Source organism: Mus caroli, unplaced genomic scaffold, assembly GCF_978045245.1.
Source record: "Mus caroli unplaced genomic scaffold, Mus_caroli_1 scaffold_20, whole genome shotgun sequence".
Taxonomy (NCBI): domain Eukaryota; kingdom Metazoa; phylum Chordata; class Mammalia; order Rodentia; family Muridae; genus Mus; species Mus caroli.
The window spans coordinates 51093973-51116864 of record NW_028227275.1 but is presented as its reverse complement, the minus strand read 5'-3'; the positions used below and the strand labels follow the sequence as shown (position 1 = coordinate 51116864).

The following is a 22892-nucleotide window of genomic DNA, read 5'->3' as shown; positions in this document are numbered from 1 at the left end:
TTCCCAGAAGGGACAGCCCTTTCCCAGTCAGCCGTCCAGCCCCTTACTGCCCTGAGGGAGAGGCTGGCAGACTCCAGCAAGCAGCGGAAGGAAGTACAGGCCCATCTCTCTCTCTCGTGTGCTCCACAGATGCCCGGAGGTGGGAAGGCAAGTCTAATTACCCAGTCCTCTGCCAGTGCCAGGTCATTCATATTAACAGTGACAGTAAAGATAAGCAGGCCAGAGTATGACCTGTGAACTCACTCTGTGGTGCTGTCCAGACCCCAGGCTGCTGAGGCTGAGGGCCAGGAGTCAGAAACCTAGAAGTAGACAGAACCAACCTCTCTAGGGAACGTGGGACCTGGCACAGACTGGCTTGATGTCCTTTAAGGCTTACTGCTGGGGCAGGGGAGGAGAAAGTTGGGCAGCCTAGTTGCTATGGCAATGGCTTGTTTACTAGAGCTCAGAGTTGGGCTTTGAGAAAGCACGTGGGTGCTTAGCTTCCGTCCCCCATGAGATAGAGCATACTTAGGTGGGGCTGAGGCTACCCACACCTACAATATTAAGACTCCCCCATAATGTGAGAGGGAATGGGGTGCAGGTAGTTTTGGCTGGCTCTGCCTACTTGTGCCATGAATTCTTTTACCCTCCTGGGAGTCCCACAGTCTTAAGTTCCATGGTCCCCAACCCCCCTCCCTGAATGCAGGTTCAGGAAGTAAAGTTCAGGTGAAGATGGCTGCTGCGAGCTTAGGATGTGGGGACATCAGGAAGCCACATCCTGAGTGGGCCTAGGATAGAGCCTGTGGGCTGTGAGATCAGCCAGGGACTAAGCAGAGGCATCAGCAATGGGCTAGGAGTGTAGTTCAGGTGGTGGAGTACTCACCTAGCATGCATGAAGCACTGTTTGATCCCTAGCACCTAATCAACTAGGTGTGGTGGCACGTGACCCATCAGTCAGGGGATAGAGGCAGGGGTCAGAAGTTCAAGAACATCTTTTCAACAGAGAGCATTAGAGGCCCTATGGGCTCAATGAGCCCCAGTCCCAAACACACACAGTGCAATCCCCATTCAGCCGCTGGATGGAGCCCGAGGTCAAGTTCAAACTAAGGTCTAAGTTCAGGAGCCAAGACAAGTAGCCAGGAATCCACAGTTGCTGGCCACAAACCTGACTTCAAGTTATGACTAGCCATTCAGTCATGGGACTTGAGGTGAGTGACCTGAAATCTGTGTGCTCCCAGCCAAACTTTGAACATACCAGTGCCTGCCTCAGGGTAGAGTAAGACACAGACGAGGCCAAGCACAGGGGAGAGTTAGTGTGTGGCAGGTGGCTGACCCGTGGGCAGTATTTTCCATCACCAGTGTATCTGGACACTTCTCATTGGTGCAGGCAGGTCTTTGCTTTCAGTGACTGTGGGGAGGGCCTTTCTGTGACTTGGGGGCTGGGCCTGTTGAGTGAAGCTTGAAGTCAGAGAGGGTCCCTACTGCTATGAAAGCTTGTACGTGTGATTTAACCTCTTTGAGCCAGTCTCCTCAGCAAGAGGTGAGTGACAGCCGCCTGGCCTGGCCATGAGAAGGTGACGTAAGAGACTTCACCATGGTATGTGCCTCTGTCTGCCTTATGTCACTGTGATACTGTGTGGAAGAGCTGGGGTTGCCTCTCCAAGAAGCAGGGTGGGGGCAAAGATTTTCTGAGGGAATGTGGGGAGAAGGCAAGTGCCTACCATTTCATCCTACCTGCAATTCCCTGGGGTCCATTCCTGATTCCTTTCTATCACCTAAGGAGATGTAGACCATAAAATACCCAGGCCAGCAGGGCCCCTGACTGGGCAGGGTAGGACCTCAAGACCTTCCATTATTCTTAGAGAATGATAACCCAACTGGGAGAGCCCCAACTGCCCCACTTCCTTGTGGCCACCACTGCTGTCCATACCTGTCAGGTATCTATTCTGAGGAATGGAGACTAGGGACAGGCATAGCCTGGAGGTACAACCTCAGTCCCCAGAGACCCCAGCTTGCTTCAGTCAGAGTCCCAGGGGGACATCCTTGCAAGCCTATCTCAGTCATGCCCCTGGTGTCTCAGCCTCTCCTCATCTGAACACTTGCCTTTCCTATCCTGTAAACTATATCATCCACAGCCCCCACAAAAGCCCCTTTATAAGAGTTGGTGTGCCTCCCATGAGTCTGTAGGGCTGGAATAGGAGAGAAGGCCAGGACAGCTTAGGGTGACTCTTGGAGACAGTTTCAAGAGGAGGTGGGAAGCTGGGTGTCCTGCTCATGACTCTGGGGTCCATCCAGGAGGTAGAGCCATCCTGGCCCTGTTCCCCTCCCTTTCTGGTTAAGGCAGGGCTCTCAGAGCCTGAACATCCTCCACTGGCCATGAATGTGATGCAATACCACCCCAGCTGGCCACATGTTGCAATAAGGAGACATTGGCTAGCAGGCCTCCAGTCCAGACAGGTTTCTGGACCCTGACATGTTGCTTAGGAGCCTGGTAGACAGGATCCCCACCAACCCGCCATCTTTTCCCCTGCAGCTCTCCCCGGGTTCTGAGGAGGATGAGGCCCACGAAGGCTGCAGCCGAGAGAACCTGGGCCGAATCCAGTTCAGTGTTGGCTACAACTTCCAAGAGTCCACACTCACCGTGAAGGTCATGAAGGCCCAAGAGCTGCCAGCCAAGGACTTCAGCGGTACTAGTGACCCCTTTGTCAAGATCTACCTGCTACCCGACAAGAAGCACAAACTGGAGACCAAGGTGAAGCGGAAGAATCTAAACCCACACTGGAATGAGACCTTTCTATTTGAAGGTGAGGCTGGTTGCTGCTTCCACTGATCCGTCCCACCTGTGTGGCTGCAGTTTAGAAACCTGGACAAACCCACGCCTGCGAGTGCACAGGCATGCAGGCATGTAAGATGCATACACTCACACGCCTGTTGATTGGTCCCAGGAGATGAGAGAAGTCAACAAGCTGACCACAGGCTTTGAGGGGGAAGACTGTTACAGGCTAGGGTCCCACCTTATGACACTCAGAGGTACATTGCTCTGGAACAACCAGGTAAAGGGGCCCTACAAATCTAGAGAAAGTGCCAGAACCTTCCTGGACTCTTTCCTCCATCTTCATCCTCATCCTCCTCAGCCCTGGTCTCGTCTGTCTGAACTGGAACCTCAGATTTCTTACTTACTGGCTGTGTGACATTAAGAAAAATCCTAACCTCTCTGGTCCTCAGTTTCTTCATTTATAAAATAGCAGTAATAATGGTAATTAAACAAATTAGTAACTTTTCAAAGCACATAGAGCAGACCCTGACACCTAAAAGGTGTTGATATCAGCTCCTTGAAGATATGGTCTGTTGCTGGCCTTTGACTCCTTACTGCCATGGAAGGCAAGCAAGATCTCTGAGCCATTCCCTCTGTCCATGAGGCATTAGCCAAATATGCCCCTGCTCTCAAAGCCAATCTTGTCTCTCATATCTGAAAACATAGGGTGTGTAGTGAGGGGACTTCCTATCCCAGGCAGGGTGCTACAGTGGGAAGCCTGAAGTCTCCCCATAACCTGGTTCAGCTAGGAACACTCAGTTCCTGTGGGTTACAGTTGCTTTGAGGTGCCCTGGCCTGGTCTTCTAGAGCCCAACAGGCTTATCCCAGGGACCCTTCCCCAACTGGCACCCAAGCCGATCAGTACCTGTGCATTCTGTGCCTTGACATTGTCTGTGACAATGACTCTCTTGTAAATGCCTCTGTGTTTCTGGGCCCCTCCTCCTCAGGTCAACATGGGCACTGGGTTGAAGATGGCACAGTTAACCAGAGGCTTGGCATGTATGGCCAGCACATGGGTGAGGCCCCAGTGCTCAACTCTCTCACACAAACGTTCGCTCACTGCCAACTTTTAGCTGGATCCTGAGAGTTCAGAGAAAAAGGAATCAGTCCCATCTCCTGGAGGACAAGCTGCTATTGTGTCCAGTCATTCAAGGCAGGTCCTGACGGCTGAGCTTTTGACATATACGAGACTGTTTCATGTGGCACTGGAAAAAACTGATTTAGATGCAGGACCCTCTTGGAGCCAGTGATATTCCCAGGACACTTGTTTCCATGCATGTCACCTGAAAAGATGCTAGGGTCACCTGGGCAAAGTCCCTTGGGGCCTTCAAGATGAGCAAGACATGTCTTCCCTAGTAGGTAGGTAGAGAGACAGACCCTGCATGAATCAGATCCGAGTCCATCAGAGGCCCCTCTGGGGTTTCTGTGTCTTTGGGGAAGAGCCTACTAGTGTCCTTCCCAGCCCTTCCTCTCTCCTCTCTGTCACTCCAGCTGGTGGGGCTCCCTCAGGTGTTCCCTTCTTCCTGCTCACACCTCAGTATCTCACAGCACATCGAGGCTGGCCTGTGCCCATCCTAGGTCACCTGTGCCTCCCAGAAGTCAGACCCGCCTTCCTCCTTTTCTCTTCACTCTGGCCACAATGTCGGGCCAGCCCATTGACATCTATACATCCATTAAATTATTTATCCTGTGTGTGTGCACATGTGCCTGGGCGTGTGTGTGTGTAGTGTTCAGGTGCACATGCACATGCATGTGTGTGGAAGGTCGAGGTTGACACTGGGTGTCTTCCTCAACTGTTGACCTTCTTTAAGAAAAAGTTTTGCTGGGCAGTGGTGGTGCACGCCTTTAATCCCAGCACTTGGAGGCAGAGGCAGGTGGATTTCTGAGTTCTAGGCCAGCCTGGTCTACAAAGTGATTTCCAGGGCAGCCAGGGCTACATAGAGAAACCCTGTCTCGAAAAACCAAAAAAGAAAAAGAAAAGAAAAAAAAAAAGAAAAAGTTTTATGTGCATTTGTGTGCATCTACATAAGTAAAAGCCTTCTGTGTGAGGGGCCTGTGGAGGTCAGGAGTTATGAGCTCTCTATCATGATGCCAAGCCTAATGACCGTTGTTTGATTCCCCAGGATACACATGGTAAGAACCAGTCCCTGGTGAACTGTCCTCTGACTTCCACTGGCACATGAGTACCCATGTGTGTGCATGAGCACACACATACACGCACACATTCACACATATAAATGTAATTTAAAAATATTAAGTGGCTACCTTGGCCTGGCAGGCCAGCCATAAGATAATGTAGGAAAGAGATGGATAGATCTGTTTGGGCTTGCCCTAGAGACAAGAAGGCACAGTGATAGAGTGTGCTACAGGGCAGCCCACCCCATCTGTGATGCCAGGAAAGAATTAGATGTAAAAGTTGAGAATTGGCTGGAGCAGGCATGGTGGGGGCTCACAGGTTAGGTCCTGATGAGGACAGATGACTTCAAGGGATCAGGGGAAAGGTATAGCGATGGAGCCTGGGCACTGAGGGAGGACTGGGTACCAGCCCACAGAAGGAAGACAGTGGGGCCACACTTTAGAAGGACTGGGTACCAAATTAGGCTGGCTTTCCTTCTGAATACACTGGGATGTTAAAAGGAGCAGGCTGTGGCATGCTGGCTATTTTTAAAAAAATCAATCTGGCCACAGCGTTGAGAATGGGCCACGGGAGGAAGCTTGGGAGCGGGAAGGGCGGTTTGGACATTCTCATGGCTGCTGGGCAAAAGGTGCTCGTGGTTTGGGTATCCATGAGCTCTGTTTAGGAAGAGCTGATAGACAGGCTCAGCCCTTGGAGGAAGTGAAGGAGAAGGCAGAGTCCCAGAGCACGGGTTCCTTCTCACAGGCACCTTTCTAGTTTCCCTGTTCCCTCTCTTCCTAGGACTCTATATGACAGCCTCATAGCCTCGGGCAGAGCCACTTGTCCAGACTTGAAGGAGGGAGCAAGGGGGCCACTGCCCAGATCTGAAATGGGCACATAAGCAATGAGCACATTGATGGTCTTTGTCCTACTGTTGGTCCTGGGACTGTCACATAAACCATCTGAGCCTCAGTTTCCCCATCTGATGGGTCACGAGACAGTCCTTGCTGGCCCTTCAGAAAGTGCTACTGCAGTCAGCTGTGGCCCCCTGGCCTAGGCTGGTAGCAGAGGTTATAAGGTCAGCCCCACTCACAGGGCCTTCCTTCTTTCTTCCCCACCCCATCCCCCTTTTCCCCCTCCATCTTCCCCTCCCTTCTACTCTCTTATCTCTCCCTTTTCTCCATTTTAACTTTTCTGCTGTGATAACATTTCTCACCTTGTTTCTCGGCCCCAGGGTTTCCCTACGAGAAAGTGGTGCAGAGGGTCCTCTACCTCCAGGTCCTGGATTATGACCGTTTCAGCCGCAATGACCCCATTGGGGAGGTGTCCATCCCTCTGAACAAGGTGGACCTGACCCAGATGCAGACCTTCTGGAAGGATCTGAAGCCATGCAGCGATGGGAGTGTAAGGCCCTTTGTAGTCCCTTAACTGAAGCCATGTGGTCAGGGCTGGCAGAGGGTCCTCACCCAGCCTCAGTCCCAGGATGTCAGCAATGCTCAGAGTGGAGTGAATCACCTGAACGGTGCAAATAGCCCAGGGCTCGCTCTGTTCAGGGAATTTAGAGCCCCGAGCAAGCACAGGCCCTCCTGTGGAGAGGAGATGGCAGTGCTGACAAACAGAGGGGCTGCTATCACTCAGGTCAGGGCAGAGGGGACCTGTGTTCAGCTAGGCTCTCTGACCACACCCTCCCTTCTAGTTCTCACACCTGTCATCCCTGCAGGGAGACCAAGGGGAACATCCCCCTTCCTGTGGCCCAGCCTCACCCTTCTTGTTGCCCTACAGGGGAGCCGAGGGGAGCTGCTCTTGTCCCTCTGCTACAACCCCTCTGCCAACTCCATCATCGTGAACATCATCAAAGCTCGCAACCTCAAAGCCATGGACATCGGGGGCACATCAGGTGCTGAGGCTTATCACAGTAGGATGGGCAGGCCTGTGGGGGAGCTTCCTATGACACAAGGGTCACTTCAGATATGGGAGATAGAAGTGTACTGGGGCCCTAACCCTAACCCCTGCCCGTTCGTCCTCTGACTAGAGATAGCAGAGCTCTCTGAACATATTCTGGGTCAGTGTCATCTTGGCAGCCAGGCTCCCTGAATCGGAAAGAAAGGCAGCATTGTGGTGGGAAGACCCTGGTCCTAGCTCAAGTGCTGCTTAGGAAGACCTGTACCAGCATGAGAACACTGAAGCAGTGGCCAGGGTCTTTTTAGGTTCTACCATATGCTAATGATCCCTAATCCCTCTTGTTCTTGCCTGACGTGGCCTCGTCACCCACTTAAAAAGCGTGCAGCCAGCTCCCACTTAGATGCACCTGGAAGGGCATGAGGATCCTTGAGTCCCCCACCCAACATACACACTCTGACCCTTCATCTACTATCACCTACCAGACCCCTATGTGAAGGTGTGGCTGATGTATAAAGACAAACGGGTAGAGAAAAAGAAGACCGTGACAAAGAAGAGGAACCTGAACCCCATCTTCAATGAGTCTTTCGCCTTCGACATACCCACGGAGAAGCTGAGGGAGACCACCATCATCATCACTGTCATGGACAAAGACAAGCTCAGCCGCAATGACGTCATTGGCAAGGTAGGACTGGGCTGGGGTGCACAGCCAGGCCCAAAGGGTTTGCCCTGAGGAGACAGCAGGGGCCAAGGATGAGCAAACCAGGAAAGACCCAGCCAGACAAGGGAAGGAGGGAATTCCCCAAAGGTTTTCTGAGTTCCCGGACTGGTTTAGCCCTACTTCTGGGACGAACTGAGTGGAGCTGTGGCAGAGCCCCTGCCAGAAACCAAAGACCTTAGTGACTTCAACTAACTGCTCTGCACAACGATGGCTGGGCAGTCTGCAGGAAGTTACTCAGCCTCTCTGAGCTTCTGTGTTATCTGTAAAAGGAAGCGGATGCCAACCCTGCCGATCGCCCCAGAGTAAGGTCAGAACCACTTGAGATAGAAGGAAATTCTGGATGAAGGTGACCTCTTCTTGCATGTTAGGCGAGAAGCCAGACATGACTTGAATTTTTCAACAACACAATTCTGTCATATAAACCCTCCACTTTCTACTTTGAAAAGTACGTTCCTGTGCTTTTAACTCAATATTAGGACTCAGCACAGACACAAAAATCCAGCTGCCTGGGTCCGGGTTTTGTTGTTTGTGGCTTTTAGAATGGAACCCAGTTATACAATGCCACTAAGCTACACTGAAGCACCACCCTTAAAAGCTGTCACCTCTCTGAGCCTCATTCTCTCTGCTTCAAATGAGAGTCAGGGAGTGCTAGCCACACAGTGTAGTGGGAGCGTTTGATAAGGGCACAGTGTGACGCTCAGCCTGGCGCCTGAAGCACGTGTGTAGCTTCTGTTGTCGTAGACGCTAGTTCTGAAATGTTTCTGCCTATGGCGTGTGTGGTCATTTATTCAGTAACAGAAGCCTGACTTCCATTATGTTCTCTTGTTTTGTTTTGAGTCAATTTCTCTGGCGGTCCTGGAACTCGCTCTGTAGACCAGGCTGGTCTTGAACTCTAGAGATCCACCTGTCTCTGTCTCCTTACTGCTGGGTTCAAAGGCGTGAGCCACCGGCTCAAGCTGGCCTCAGATTCCTTATGGAGCTGAGTATGGTCTTGGATTTCTGATCCTGCTGCCTCTGTCTTCCAAACACTGTGATTGATTACAGGCAGCTGCCATCGTGCCTGCTTTATGCAGTGCAGGGGGCTGAGTATGGGGGCTCCACGTGTACGGGACAAGCACTCATAAACCCTCACCAAGCTTGACCAGGAATAGTGCCGAGAACCAGTGATCAGGACAGAGGAAGGGAGGGAGTGGAAACACGGGTCCCTAGGTATATGTGATGTGTTTATAAAAAGATAAAGAGAGGAGGGGATATGTTCTATGGAGGTGAGGTGAGGTATGGCCTCAGCGGGGCCCATGCCAAGGCATCCCTTCCCCCTGAAGGACCAGCCACACGACAATATAGTATAGAATAGAGTTTATTCAGGGCATGGGGAGGGGAGTTCAGAGGGTAGTAGAGGCAGAGAAAGGCAGAGGGAGAGAGAGAGAGAGTAGAGGAGTAGAGGCTGGCCATGAGCTTGTGGAGGCGGGGGGAGGGAATGGGGAGGGGGGAAGGGAAGAGCAAGGGAGCAGGAGAAGAGCAAAAGAGCAAGGAGGGTGGCAAGCAGCCCCTATTATAGTAGGACGGGCCTACCTGGCAGTTGCCAGGTAACTATGGGGTGGAACTTAGACAGAATGCTAACAATATGACTGTTTTAGATACTTTTCCTCTGCTGTGTAAAAGCACCATAACCAAGGCAACTCATAATTTAATAAAATTAATAAAATAATAATTTAGGCTTCCATTTCAGAGGTCGAGTCCAGGGCCATCATGGTGAGGAACATGGTGGCAGGCAGGCAGGCAGGCAGGCACGGTGCTGGTGCAGTAGCTAGGAGCTCACATCTGAGTTGGCAGAGAGAGCTAACTGGGAATAGCATGGGCTTCTAAAACCTCAAAGCCCAGCCCCAGTGACACACTTCCTCCAACAAGGCCACACCTCCTAATCCTTCCCAAACATGTCCACCAGCTGGGAACCAAGCATTTAAATATAACAAGCCTATGATGTCCTTCTCATTCAAACCCCAACAATAGTGTTTGGAGAAGGATGGTCTGGCATCTGCAGAGAAGGGGCCAATCTGGAGGTATTCCCTAGAGAGATGAAAAGGAGGACCCAGTTGTTGGGGAGAGAAAAGCAGCTAGCCTTGTGGAAGAAAGCTGGCCCTGGGAGTATTATTCAGCCAGCCAGTGGGCACAGGTATGGAGACTAGAGTATGCTGTGAGCAGGGCCCACTGAGCCCCCTAGAGGCCCTTGCAGCCATTCTATAGCTCTGCTTTATAGAAGTAGATGTTCTTGGGGGGTACTTTAGCTTCCTTTACCGGACCAGCCTTCTGTGGGCCAAACCAAGTAAAAAATGGTTTTGTTCTTGCTTCGTCCTGGGATAGTTTAGGAAGCCCAAGGACCTTGGAACCTTTCTGAATCACAGGCCCAGCTCAACTCCTGGATACTGGGTCTTCTGGCCTTGTTCCAGGCTATGGTACCAAGCTGGGCTGACGTTGCAAAGGAGCACTCGGCTGTGACCTGTGGTGGTGATGGTGGGATAGTGGGGTGGAGTACTTAGTGAGCCTCAGAGGAAACTGAGAACTTAGTCCGGAGAGGGCAGCAGACACATGCCATTTCCAGCTGTCTGTATTATCAGTGTCTGTTATCAGTCAATTGGCACAGAGGAGTCTGAGCTGCACAGAGGAGCCTTTAAGCTGAGAAAGATATTTCACCCCTGCATAGGGTTTGCTCATTTTGTCTTGGTGTTTTATCATTTGTTTTGACAGGCTCTTGCTTTATAGCCCAGGCTGTCCCTCAAACTCACTATGTATCTCCAGGGTGGCCTCATACTCATAGCAATCCTTCTGCCTCAGTGTGAGAATTTTAGGTATGAGAATTTTAGGTAGTAACACCTGATGTTTAAATGTACATAAAAGTAGGAAATGTAATATGGTGTACCCATATCCCTCTTCCCAATGTCCTCAATTGATAGCCCCTCACAATGTATCTGTCACAGCTTAAGGAACTGACATGGGACCTTGCTGTGAACCTGTCAGACTTCATTTGCATTTGCAGTTCTTCCACTAATGCCCCAGGCCTGCTCCTGGATCCAGTATTAGCTAGCACATTATACTCTGTTGTCAAGGCCCCCAGGCTCTATGACCTGTGACAGTTTTTTGCCCAATGAGTTGTCATCTTGATGGCCTTAAGGTGCCCTGGCTAGGATCTTGCAACACTGTCTGCTTTTCTTCTAATGCCCCTGGTCTTAAGCATTCATGGTGTCTAGGCCAGGCTCAGCTGAGACTGCTTTGGGAGTTTCTGGGGCAGCCCTGCAATGTTGTGGAGCCCTTACAAGAGCCTGGGCTGGATTGGTAGTCTAGAACCACCAAGACTTTCCTTATACCATTTTGAACTTTTAAACTATGACTGAAGGTAGTAAGGCTCTTAACTCTGTGTGTTTTCCCATCTGAAAGCTGGGGCTAATCAGGTCGTCTGTTCACCTGCCAGGTTTGTAAGTGCACACTGACCTCGAGCTATATGACCCCAGTACAAAGTCGGGGTGGGGCCAGGAAATGCAGGGAGATGGGAGAGACAATAACAATGGTGTCCCTTCCTAGGTCAGGGAAGATTGCCCCAGCCAAATGCCTGTGTCCTGACCTTCACTGCAAAATAGGTAACGGTTTGATGTCAAAGGGCCAGGCATGCCCAGGCCCTTGAGGGATAGCACAGTCAGGAAACTAGGTCAGGCTGGCAGGAAGGGAAAGGGGCAGCCTCTGTGGGCCAGGCTGTTACTATGGGACAGGGCCCAAGCCTCGGAGCCTGCCATTACGCATCTTCTCTTCCTCCCCAGATCTACCTGTCCTGGAAGAGCGGACCAGGTGAAGTGAAACACTGGAAGGACATGATCGCTCGTCCCCGGCAGCCTGTGGCCCAGTGGCACCAGCTGAAAGCCTGAGTGGGGCCAAGGGAGGCTCCAAGGGCCAAGGCCTGGCTCCCCATCATGCCCCTACCACTTTATGCACAATGCCCAGCCCGGCCCCCCTGCCATGGTGAGGGGAGACCCCGAGGGCTCAGCCAGGGAGGGGTACCAGAACTCTACTGGGCCCCATTTCTAGGAAGTACCAGCCCCACCCCATGAGTCCAGCTCGGGGGTGGGGGCTTGGGAGCCATTCCCTGCTTTGCCTCTTTCTTTCCTGATTTGCTGATACTAAAGACGTGGGGGAGAGCTCAAGAGCCAGATGGGCAGATCCCTCCAGAGGCCCGCCAGGTGGGCATAGCCCCCGTTTTCTTTAAGGCAGTGCCTGGAGGGGAGAGAAGCCACCCCTTCCCTAGACCCCCTTTTTGGGGCCCAGAAGAGGAAGGCCGAGGCGTTTGGCCACGGCCTGGTCATCAGGCCCATCCCCAGCTTCAGGTGCCGGCTGGGCCCTGGACACTGAGGATGGTATATAGCCTGTGCTCCAGAGTCCTGGAGATGTGGCCCTGTGTATTTGTGTTGTGTCTACTGTGTGTGTGTGTGTGTGTGTGTGTGCCCACATGCCTGTACACATGTGCACCTGGAAGCTCATGCGCACGTGTGGGAAAGGGGGTGCTCACTCCCTATCCCCCTGGGACCAGCAGTGCTGATTGGCTATGGAAAATAGCAGAGTTTCGTGAGGATGAAGTAGGGCTGGGTCAGGTAGAGGTCAAGGCCACAGGGAAGGTAGGAGAGGAAGGGTATGGACGGCTGAGAAGAAGTGGGGACCAGGGCAAATGGCTGTTTCAGCTGCCTCCTGGCACCCACTTTGCCTGTCTCTGTAGCCCCCACCCCCACAATTCCCCAGTAGCGACTCTCTACTGCAATGTCGTTCCTTGGGCCTGGGCTCACACTTCGTAGGCACCTACTCACCGTGTGCATGGCCTTCCAACAAGGCGCCACTCCCATCCTTCTCAGGCATTCCTAACCCCTCACCCAGGGACCCCCACCTTTCCAAATCTCATATTGCAGTCAAATTGGCATCTGCTTCACACTCTCTGGCTTGGATGTAGCCCCACCCCTTACCCCAACACCTCCACCTTTTCTTTGCATAATCTGATCAACCCCTGGCCTTCTCCAGGCTGTCTTGACACATACCCCACCCCTACCCCACCCCAGAGTAGTAGCTCTTTCTGCCCCTCCCACCCACCATGCAAGCAGAGGAAGCGGGGAGCATTCCAGGAGTCTGAAGTTGCCATACCCAAAGAAGCTGTCTTCTCTTCTCCTGGCCTCTGCTGAGACTAGAACTGGCTTCCCTTTGGAAATAGCAGACTCCAGAATGATCCCTCTTAAGTCCTGTCATCCCTCTGTGCTGTATTGAAAAGACCCAGCTGGTGAAAGAACCTCAAAACCAATTCAGAGACTTGAGCCCAACATACCCTAATTCTACCACCAGGTGGCACCAGAACACCACATCTATGGTAGCAGTTGGGGACCACAATTCTACCCTGGCTGGGGACCAGTTCTACCCTGGCTGGCACCTTGACACCCCAAGGATGGAAGGGGCTCTGGACTGCATCTGCTTATCTAGAGCACAGTGGGAACACAGTTATGTGGGCACAGTTTCCTTCAGTGGCTTCCCCTTAAGCTCAACCTTCTACTCTAGGTGTGAGGTCTCCTTTTGTCCATAGCAAACTGTCCTTAAATCAGATTTCACACCCTGTCCCCCCCGGGACCTGGAGGAATCCCTTATGTAGTAGGTGAATCATTCGTAGAGTGAATAATTCCATTGTAAAACAAATAGTTACCCTATTACTTGTAAATCTAAATGTTTGTATACAACAGCTTTTGCTTTAAATAGGACCATCCCCAACTCCCTTGCCCAGCTGGGTGTAACCCCAGGAAAGGGACCCTCCCAACCCCCTGCAGAGGCTGTGTGGGAACAGAAGAGGGTAATGTAGAAAGTCTGGAAACTTGAGAGAAACCGCTGCCATCCTTCCCTCCATCTGCCTCAGTCTCCTGAGTGCTTCCACCGAGACATCCGAGGGGCCCAAGCAACCTGCACCAGCAGGTGTAAAGTCGGCAGCGGGTTTATGCAGAGCATGCTCCTGCACCTCTTAGCCAGTCAGCTCAGAGAGCATCCCCCCACAGAGCTGTTCTCCCCTCAGACTACTAGGAATAGTAGTGACCCAACCTGGGTGGAGGGGTGGGGGGGGTGGGGCAGTCAGACCTTGCAAACTGTGGGTGGAGAACAGAGTGGGTTTGCACAGGATGCAGCTGGATGACACAGAGGCTGGGCATAAGATGTTAGGGCAACTGGGGGAACATGGAAATGGGGGGAGGGACTTGAGGGTGAGGAGGGCACCAGAGCTCTGCCACCACTGTCCTAGGATCTTGGGCAAGTCACCCACACTCCCTGGGCCTCAGTTTCTCCATCTGTAAAATGATGGTAATAATACTTCACCTACCTCATGGGGGAGGTTGTGAGGCCACCATCACCTGACCTAGGGGATCAAGGCAGGAGGGCTCTGAAGGTGCTACCCAGAGCAAAGTTGTCAGTGACGCCTGAAAGCAAGGCCCACCTGCCAGTCCACCCTACCCCACAGAGCCTCTAGGGACCGCCAGAGCCAATCTGTCTCTTCACTGTGTCCCCACCCCCTTTATGAGCGTCATCTAACATCTTGTGGGCACCCTAGACTTAGTTGTTACATTGTTTAGGTAGCTTTTCTCGTGATCATCTCCGTGTAACTGCTATACAATTTCCACGTGCCCCAGCACACCCTCCACCTGCCCTCCAGCACCAGAGGCCAGGGAAGGGACAAAGGAAAACAGCCACAAAAGAAAAAAAAAAAAAAGCCAAGGGGACTCCCAGCTCAGCTGGGGCCCCCAGGGGTGGGAACTGGTGGCGCTGTTTGTATTGTGTTTGAGTCCTTGAGCGCAAGTGTTTTATAAAAAATAAAACAAAAATCCACTATCATAAAAAAAGAAAAAAAATACAGCAAAGAGAACTGAAGACAAAAGGGAAAAAGAACCATACAATTTTTTCCACCATATGCACCCTCTAAGCCAGCAAAATTTTCCTCTTTGCAAAATCATATTTTTGTGGGAATGGACCTTGCTTTTTGTGGCAAGGCCTGTTCCGATTAATAAAGGATCGTGAAAAAGTAGGGCCTTGGCTGTTTCCTCTGTGGGTCCCAGCCCTCTCTCTCTCAACAGCTGGGATTGGAGGGACTGGGGAGTCTTGGGGGTGTCTCCACTCAGCTTGTCACCTGACACTTGACTTTTCATTGTGGCTTGGGCCTGCCTGAGCTGCCCGCTCACTCTCAGATCAAGATTAATCCCTACATTCATTAGCTGCCCCAAAGGAGAGAGTATTGCATGCCCCAGGTCAGACCTAAAGTCATCTCAGAAGTAGTGGGATCTCCTTGAGATCTCAAGACCTCCCTTGGAGTCCACTTGGCTGGGCACACACTCCCTCTCTTGCCAGAGAATCCTTCTCTCTCTCCTAGGTCAGTAGAAAAAGCAAAGATGGGACACCCACCCCCAACCAACCTCACCATCACCTGCTCAGCTTCAATGACTTGGGGCCAATGTCTCCTTCCAGGTCCTGGCAGGGGAAAGAAAGGTAGCCTGAGCTATAGGTCAGACTGCTGGATCTGTGGCCTTTCTCCAATCTATTGTCTAGGATGATTCTCTATGGTTGGGGAAAAAAAAAAATCTCTCCAATCTAAAGAGCCCCATTGGCAAGTTCCAAGCTGAGGACCTGAGAGACTCCGGTGCCCTCCTGTCTGTGGCTCTGGCAAGCCATGCCCTTTGCTGTGCTCTCAAGGTCCTCTATTCACAAAGAAGCAATAATTTTCCAGCCACTCCCTGCTCTGTCCAGGGCAGCTGGCCTGCCAGTTCTCAGGGTACTGCAGAAGGCCAGTCATATCTGCTTCAGATAGGCACTAAGGGGACCCCATAATTCCATGGGCCCTGCTCCACTCTGAAGTGAAGAGGGTCACATACCCTCTGTCCCCCACATCTGGGACCAGCAGCTGCCTCCTTAATCTGTACTAAGTACCCCCATTCTGAAGCAGCCTGCCCTTTCCCCTTCTGCCCCTTAACTTCCTACAGTGTAGTTTAGACATCCCTTTTAAAAGGTGTATGCAGGCTAGGGTATAGCTCAGAGGTACAGCTCCTGCCCTAGTGTGCACAAGCACCTGAGAGGGGATAAAACAGCTTCAGTTGGCTTCTATTCCAGAAGTTCGAGGGAGTCCTGGGGTCAGGTAAGTAGCTTCAGGGTCACCCTGGGTTTTGTTTAGCGTTTCTTTGGGGAAAACAAACCCAAGAAACAGTTTTAGCATAGTTGGTTCAGCACAGCAGAGGTGCCAGACCCTGACCACTGACTGGCACAGGGCCTCTATCCTGGACTTCTCTGGCTCACTCCCTCTGCCTGCTCTGAGCTACTCACGCATCCCTTCATGTGCCTGAGAGAGACCACTTTCCTTCTCCCGCAAGTCCCTCCCAGATGCACTACTTCTAAAGGTCTCTCTGGCCTTTCTGGATTCTGGGCTCTCCTCTCCTTCTCTGAGAAAGACAGCTGAAGGATAATTCGAACATGCTTGACGCTCCATCCTGAGCTGCTCCCATCTGTCTCTAGTGAAATCATCCACTTCCCATGTTCTGGGTCCTGTGTGTGTGTGTGTGTGTGTGTCTGTGAATGTATACGTGTGCGAGTGTGGTGTCTCTTAGATTGTGAGCCCTTGGGCAGAGTTTCCTGTCTGAATAGACGTTCTGTGTGGCACGCCTGGCTGTGGTAATAAATGTCCATCTTCAGAATCAGTGCCCTGATGTCTTGAGGAGCTTTGGGAGAGGTTTAAGAAAGCATGGAAGGAGGGGAGGGGCCTCTGGGGAAGGTCTCCTGTTCCTACTCATCCCATTCCTCCCTTTATCAAACCCTTTGGGTAGACAATTACAAAGCTAGGAAAGGATCCTGCTAACATCCCAGACTCGGAGGCCCTGCCTGCCAATCAAAAGGTCAGCTGGTCTGGAGGCTTGGGACTCAGTCCAGAGACTTGAGAATCAGAGGGGAGGAGACAGACTATAATTCTCATCCAGCTTACTTGCCAATTTGCCAGCCATCATAGTGGAAACTGAGCACTGGGCTAGGAGTCCACAAATAGGCCAATAGACAGGTCCCAGACTCTCCTCAACCTGTTTCTTGTCCTACCATGTCCTCTTCCCACCACTCATGTTCCCTTGGCCTTTTCTCCTGCTCTGAATGCCAGCTCCTTCAGCCTCTGTCCCTAGAGCTCTCCTGTCCTACTCACACGTGTCCCACCTCTGACTGCCCCTGACCACAAATGAGGCTGTGGTTACAAGTGTCACACAGCTCTTCCTTCTCTTCAGGGACCTAGCCAAGACCTTATAGGGTGGCAGTGATAATGGGATCCCTCACACCTCACATCTTCATCACCAAGGGGAGCTGGGTCAGGGGAACTGGCAATAGACTCTCCTTTCCCAAGTGCCCTCATTTCCTCAGAGAGATCTATACCAGGGCATCAGGCAGCTGCATGAACTCTAACCAGACTAACTTTCCGGAAGAAACTGGATCTGCTTCTGACAGCCTCGGGAGCTCTTCCTTGGATGGCAAATAGCCATAGCCATGCGTGCTACGCTGGATAAAGAAAATTAGGCCGGGCAGTGGTGGTGTACGCCTTTAATCCCAGCACTTGGGAGGCAGAGGCAGGCAGATTTCTGGGTTCGAGGCCATCCTGGTCTACAAAGTGAGTTCCAGGACAGCCAGGGCTATACAGAGAAACCCTGTCTCGAAAAACACAACAAAACAAACAAAGAAAGGAAGAAAAAAAGGAAGGAAGGAAGGAAGGAAGGAAGGAAGGAAGGAAGGAAGGAAGGAAGGAAGGAAGGAAGGAAGAAAATAAGGGGGGGCAAGGGACTTGAACATGAACACCTCAGGATGATGCAGGAGAGAGTCCACTGTAGGGCATTGCTCAGACCATCTGGCCTTGGGTGAGTCAGGACAGGGGAGCAGAAACATCAGAAAGGAAACTTGAGCTGTAGCTGCACAGGAAAGAATGGTGGATAAGACGGTGGGTGGAGTCTTGGGCTGGAGCATCAGACTTAAAAATCCAACTTGTCCACTCCAAATGGAGAAACTAAGGCCCAGATATCCAAGACTTCATCAGGGTCATTCATCCAATTGCAGAACCAGGAGCAGAACCAGGAGCAAGGACAGACCTGGTCTATGGTGGTTACCCCTGTACCTGACAACTTCTGGAGCCAAAGGTCATCCCTGGTGGGCTGCAGCTCTCAACCTACCTGATAACCTCACCTCTCAAATCCTTACCCCCACGTAAGGGAGGCTCCTGAGAGCCCCAGAGCCCCAGAAGGAGCCTTAACAAAAACAAAGCCTACGGTTGGGCCCCACGTTAATCTTACTCCCCACCTTTCATTCTGTCTGCCTGTTTAGTCTTATCTCACTCTAGATCTATATCCAGCCTCCTCCTTACCCAGAGCCCAGCCCAATGTACTAGCCCAGCTACTGGGTTGAGCCTGACCTTTTGACTCCATATATGACATCAGTTCTTGTTGCCATGGTGATGGGGGGGGCAAAACTGAAGGAACTGAGGCTGAGAAAGGCAAAGGAGAATAGGGCAAGTACAGTCAGAGTGGGAGGGGCCAGTACTGTCGAGCAAATAGAGGAAGGGTAGCCCAGCTGGTGGGAGATCCAAGAATTAGATCCCAAGAACCAAGCTGCAGATGACCCCTACAGCACAACCAAGGGTAGGGTGAGCCAGAACATGAGGACATCCGAAGATGCCAGGTGACCAGCTTCAGGGAGCAATGCTATTTCCTTCTGCAACGGGCTCTTGTTCCCCAGACAAGAAGGACAGACACAACAGCTGGCCAGGGTCATCCTGACACAGAGTTGGGGCACTTGGGTGGGGGAGGTGCACCCACAGCGGTGGAACTTGGTGCTCCCGGGTTTATAAATAAATAGACATGTGGGAAACACACATTCTTTCTCCAAGAAATAAAATTTATGTTTACAAGGTTTTTTTCTTCTTCCTAAAGAAAACACTACCTTCTGGGGCTCCAGCCCCTGACTGTCCCTGAGTGTCCTCTGGCCCTCACCTCCTATTATTGCTTGGATCTGGCCCTGGGAATAGCAGAGCTTGTCTTCTCAGCCCTTCAGAGGCTGTCCCTGGTGACGGAGTAGAGGCACATGGTGCCTGTCCAGTGCCCCATGCCGTGCCAGCCACCCTGGCTGTGCCCATGTAAGGAAATGGAGAGTACAGGCAGTACAGAGGCCCTGAGCAACCTCCTAGAGTGCAGAGCCCCTCTCTCTTGGGGCAGGAGGCCCTAGAGGCACAGTGGCATCTTCTCACACTTGATAACTGAGGGCACAGGCTGCAGGAGAGGGAAGATCTCTCTTTGCCCGGCAATAGTGCAGCACAGGCTGAGAGAAAAGATCCGGAGGAAAGATGGGTGGAGACCCTTCTCTTCTGTGTACCATACATACAACTATCAGGGGAGACCTGGTGGAGAACTGGGGCCCCCGTCTATGTCTACTTCTGTCTTGGACATAGTTCCTATGCCCTGCCTCTGGCCAGAACTCCCCCGGCCCCACCCCCAACACACACACACACACACACACACACACACACACACACACACACACACGGAGAGTTTGCCCCATACAGTCTCCTAGGGTAGGCCTAGGCAATCCAAACCCCAGGTGAAAGTTATAGATGCCCTGACATCTATAACTAGGGATAGATGTAGGGATGATTCTATGGATAAGTGGTGACCCTGGTTCCAGGTGAGAACCGGTTCATCTGTCGTACCATCAGTGGCTCTATCCCAGACTTCTTGGTCTGAAAACTGCCCAGAGGTCAGCCCAGGGACTCTTTCTTACTGCCTAGTACTGTCTGAAGATGGCCTCAGGACTGCCTGTGCCAGGCAGCTCACTCAATGATGCTCCTTCACTGCCCCAAGAAAGAGGCCCAGCAACACCGTATATCCAAACAGCCACAGCCTCGCAGAGTCCCTTCTTCCGGAGTAGCCAAGCCCATCACTCAGGGAAGAGGCTCAGGTGCCCAATCCTGGAGGAGCTTCCAAGGCTCGGAGGCTGTCCCTGGCGGGCCCCAGGGCCCTGGGTCCTGCGCCTCCTATGAGTAGGTCTTCTTCCTCCTCATCCTCAAAAGCCCGGGTTGGACGCCGGGCTGGCGGTCGCGGAATGGGTTCGTCGCGCTCAGCCATGCGCTCGACGGCTCCCTCGCCCACTAGGAAAACGGTGTCTGCCACCCGGGGGGGTCCAGTGACTGGGTTGTGGTCGTAGGAGAAAACTCGGAGCGCACGCAGCGGGTGCAGGTCGGGGAAGCCGCCCAGGCGGTTGCGGTCGAGGTCGAGGATGTGCAGCCGGCCCATGCGCAACAGCGCGGGCGGGAACTCTTCGAAGCGATTGCCGTAGAGCCAGAGGCCACGCAAGCCGGTCATGCGCGGCAGCTCGGCGGGCAGCGCGCGCAGCCGGTTGTCGCCCATCTGCAGCGATTGCAGCGCCACCAGGCGCAACAACGGCCGCGGAAAGCGCCGCAGGAAGTTGCCTTCGATCCAGAGGCAGCGCAGGCTCTGCAGCTGCGCAAAGTCGGGTGGCAGCGCCAGCAGACGGTTGCCGCCCAGGTAGAGACGCGTGAGGCGCGGTAGGCGACACAGGCCGTCGGGCAGGCGCTCCAGCTTGTTGAAGTCGAGCGCCAGGATGCGCAGCTCGCGCAGCTCCTCGATCTCCTCGGGAAGCTCGCGCAGCCCGGTGCCGCTCACATACAGCTTCTGCAAGCGGCTCAATGCGCACACGGCGCTAGGCAGCCGCCGCAACCGCCGCCCGCTCAGCTCCAGCTGCTGCTCGCCGCTGCGCAGCTGCTCCTCGGCGTCCGACGGCAGCTCGTCCGGCGTGGACTCTGCGATGCCCATGGTCACGGGCCCCGGCCCGGGACGCCGCTGCCACCACCCGGCATCGCCACGCCCTGGCCGCCCCGACGGGGCCCGGGCCGCTCCGGCCTCGGGGGCCCCCCGCCCCGGCCTGCCTGTGTGCCGGGAGGGGGGCCGTGCCGAGCCGAGAGGAGGCGCCCGCCTGGGCCCCGCCGCCCCGCACCGCGTTCGGCCGCCCGCCCTTCGGCCTCCCCCGCTGCCTCCGCCGGAGGCCGACTGGCTGGAGTTCGAGCTGACTTGCAGCTTAGCGACCCGTCGCCCTGGCAACCCCCGACGCGCGTGCGGCTGCCAATAGGCAGAGGGAGGGCGGGGTGGGGCGGGGCCAAGGAGGACCGTGAGAAGGGTCCTGAAGCTGAAGCTGGTCCCTGGATAGCTAGCCTATCCGTGAGCCAGCCCGAGCCCAGGCGGCCGCTGAGCGCAAACCCGTCACAGGGCTAGCCCCGACGTCCGACGCTGTCTACACTTGCCGCAGCGGGCCATTTGGTTGGTGTAGCTGTGTGTGCTTCAGGGAAAGTGGGCCCATAAGGAAGAAACCTGGGACTGAAAAAAGGGAGGAGGGATACTGGAGAAGTACCTGAAGGCGAGGTCACTCACTTTCCCCCTCCACACCCGACGTCCAGCGGCGTGCGACCAGTCTCCCAGTTGGGGTCACTTCAGGAGAGTAACTCGGAACAATATTATGTTCTGGTCTTTTTTAGATCTGAGGATTTGTGGGACTATGCTTGGCTCCGCCCTCGCCGGAGTCCGCCCATTGCTGGTGCTCTAACACCCGCTCATACCCAAGCCCCTCCCATAATACCCAAGGTCTATGTGTGGCCATGGTGAGCAGAGGACTGGGACAAGTACCTACCTTTGAGTGGCACCGACAACAATCATCTTGGTTCTATGACTCCCTGCTCTCACTAGCCTCCTCCCCTTTCTCTCTGCCAGAGCTCCACGTGTCTGTCACTTTGCCAAAAGCTACTTCCCATACTTTAAAGAAAGAGGCATTGAGCAAGGATCAAAGGCATTAAGCTTTGGTTGACCAGAAAAGCTGGCGTTTGAAGCCAGGCAGTGTGACTCAAGAACCCAACTCCTAAGCATACACCTTCCCAGTAAAAGAAAACACAGCATTCCACCCACCCCTCCAGTGAGTTTTTCCTCAACAGAGTCTCTGACTCACAATGCAAAAACTAAGAAAGGAATTATTAATCCCACAGAAATGAGGAGGAAAGCGGCCTCCTGAGATTAGAAAAACCTGCTTGAGGGTTGTACAAGGGACAAGAGTTTGTACCGTGAGCGCTCAGTCAGCAGACCACTTTCTCCTCCCTGCCCCACCCCCACCTTCTCTAGGACCTAGCTGTCAGACCTTAGTGTCCTCCAATCCATCCATACTGCCATGAAATTTTGAAACTAGGACAATGGAAGGAGGACACATTGGTTCACCTCTATAATCCCAGCTGATCAGCCAGCCTGGAGAAACAACACAGCAAAAGCCCAGGGGTGTGGCTCCTGCCTGTAATTCCAGATCTTTCCCGGCAGAAACAAGAGGATTTCTGCAAGTTCAAAGTCATCCTAAGCTATATAGTGGCTTAAGGCTAATGAGATATATAGCAAGACCTTGTCTCAGAATGGGGAGTGGGCAATAAAAGGGGGGGCGTAGAGTGCTCACATCTATTAGCCCAGCTATGTTAACCAGACTGGGCAGCATAGTAAGAACCTATCTGAAAATAGAAAATAGTGATAAATATACAGAAAGGAAGGAAGGGCTGGGAATGTCCGTGCAATTGCGTGTATTTTTGACAAATGTGTGTACCTTTGCTATGTCACAGTTGGGGTTTTTCCCCCTTTTGTCTAAGCTTTTGTACCTTTGTTTTAGTTACAGAGTTTCATATAACTCAAACTGTCCTCCAACTCAATAGATGGCCAAATTTCTGTTCTTCCCACCTCCTTAGTGCTGGGATTACAGGTGTGCATCACCATGTCCTGATTATATGGTGCTGGTGATCAAATCCAGCACATGCTAGGCAAGCACTGTGATAACTGAGCTCTACCCCAGCATCGTGTTCTATTCCTACGATTCAGACGTCCCTCACACCTCTTCCCTCTCCCAGAGGCCACCTTGATCATGACCTCTATTATCAGGGGTCAACTTTGCTTGCTCTTGAATTTCCTAGGGATGACACCACCCAGCAGATTCTTTTTCACTCCTGGCTTCTCCTTTTCTGATCTTTAATAGATATTTGTTAGCAGAACAATAACAGTGGTCTTCGAGAAAGAGGTTTCTTGGGGTGAGATGATAACAGAACAGCCATGGAGCTCCACCCTGGGGGAAACTAATAAAATGATGAGGTGCCCCAGCCAAGGTAAGGGTCAAGCCAGAAAAAGTCAAGCCCAAACATCAGTTCCCAGATGGATGGATTCTCAGCCCCAGCTAGACAGGGTTCAAGTTCCTCAAGTACTCAGACCTTGTTAAGTCCC

The 22892-nt window shown here is 52.8% G+C and overlaps 2 protein-coding genes across 6 annotated transcripts in view; one reads left to right on the top strand and one right to left on the bottom strand.

The window, feature by feature from the left end:
- The window catches only part of Syt7 (synaptotagmin 7), a 62026-nt gene extending 47418 nt beyond the window's left edge, over positions 1 to 14608 (top strand). For all 5 annotated transcript variants that reach the window (XM_029472667.2, XM_029472665.2, XM_021152360.3 and 2 more), the window contains 5 exons: positions 2513 to 2783; positions 6145 to 6314; positions 6693 to 6807; positions 7295 to 7494; positions 11340 to 14608. In XM_029472667.2, the coding sequence (XP_029328527.1) occupies positions 2513 to 2783; positions 6145 to 6314; positions 6693 to 6807; positions 7295 to 7494; positions 11340 to 11444 (861 nt within the window). In that variant the 3' untranslated portion in view covers positions 11445 to 14608. The remainder of the gene's footprint in view (positions 1 to 2512; positions 2784 to 6144; positions 6315 to 6692; positions 6808 to 7294; positions 7495 to 11339) is intronic.
- Positions 14609 to 17149: 2541 nt separating this feature from the next.
- Lrrc10b (leucine rich repeat containing 10B) lies at positions 17150 to 20691 on the bottom strand. The gene has a single exon (XM_021152283.3). It carries the CDS (start codon positions 20412 to 20414, stop codon positions 19536 to 19538), a length of 879 nt encoding a protein of 292 aa, XP_021007942.1. The 5' UTR covers positions 20415 to 20691; the 3' UTR covers positions 17150 to 19535.
- Between the last annotated feature and the right edge of the window lie 2201 nt (positions 20692 to 22892).

Coding starts and splice junctions, on each gene's coding strand:
- Lrrc10b (XM_021152283.3), bottom strand. CDS start 20,414: ATGGGCATCGCAGAGTCCACGCCGGACGAGCTGCCGTCGGACGCCGAG.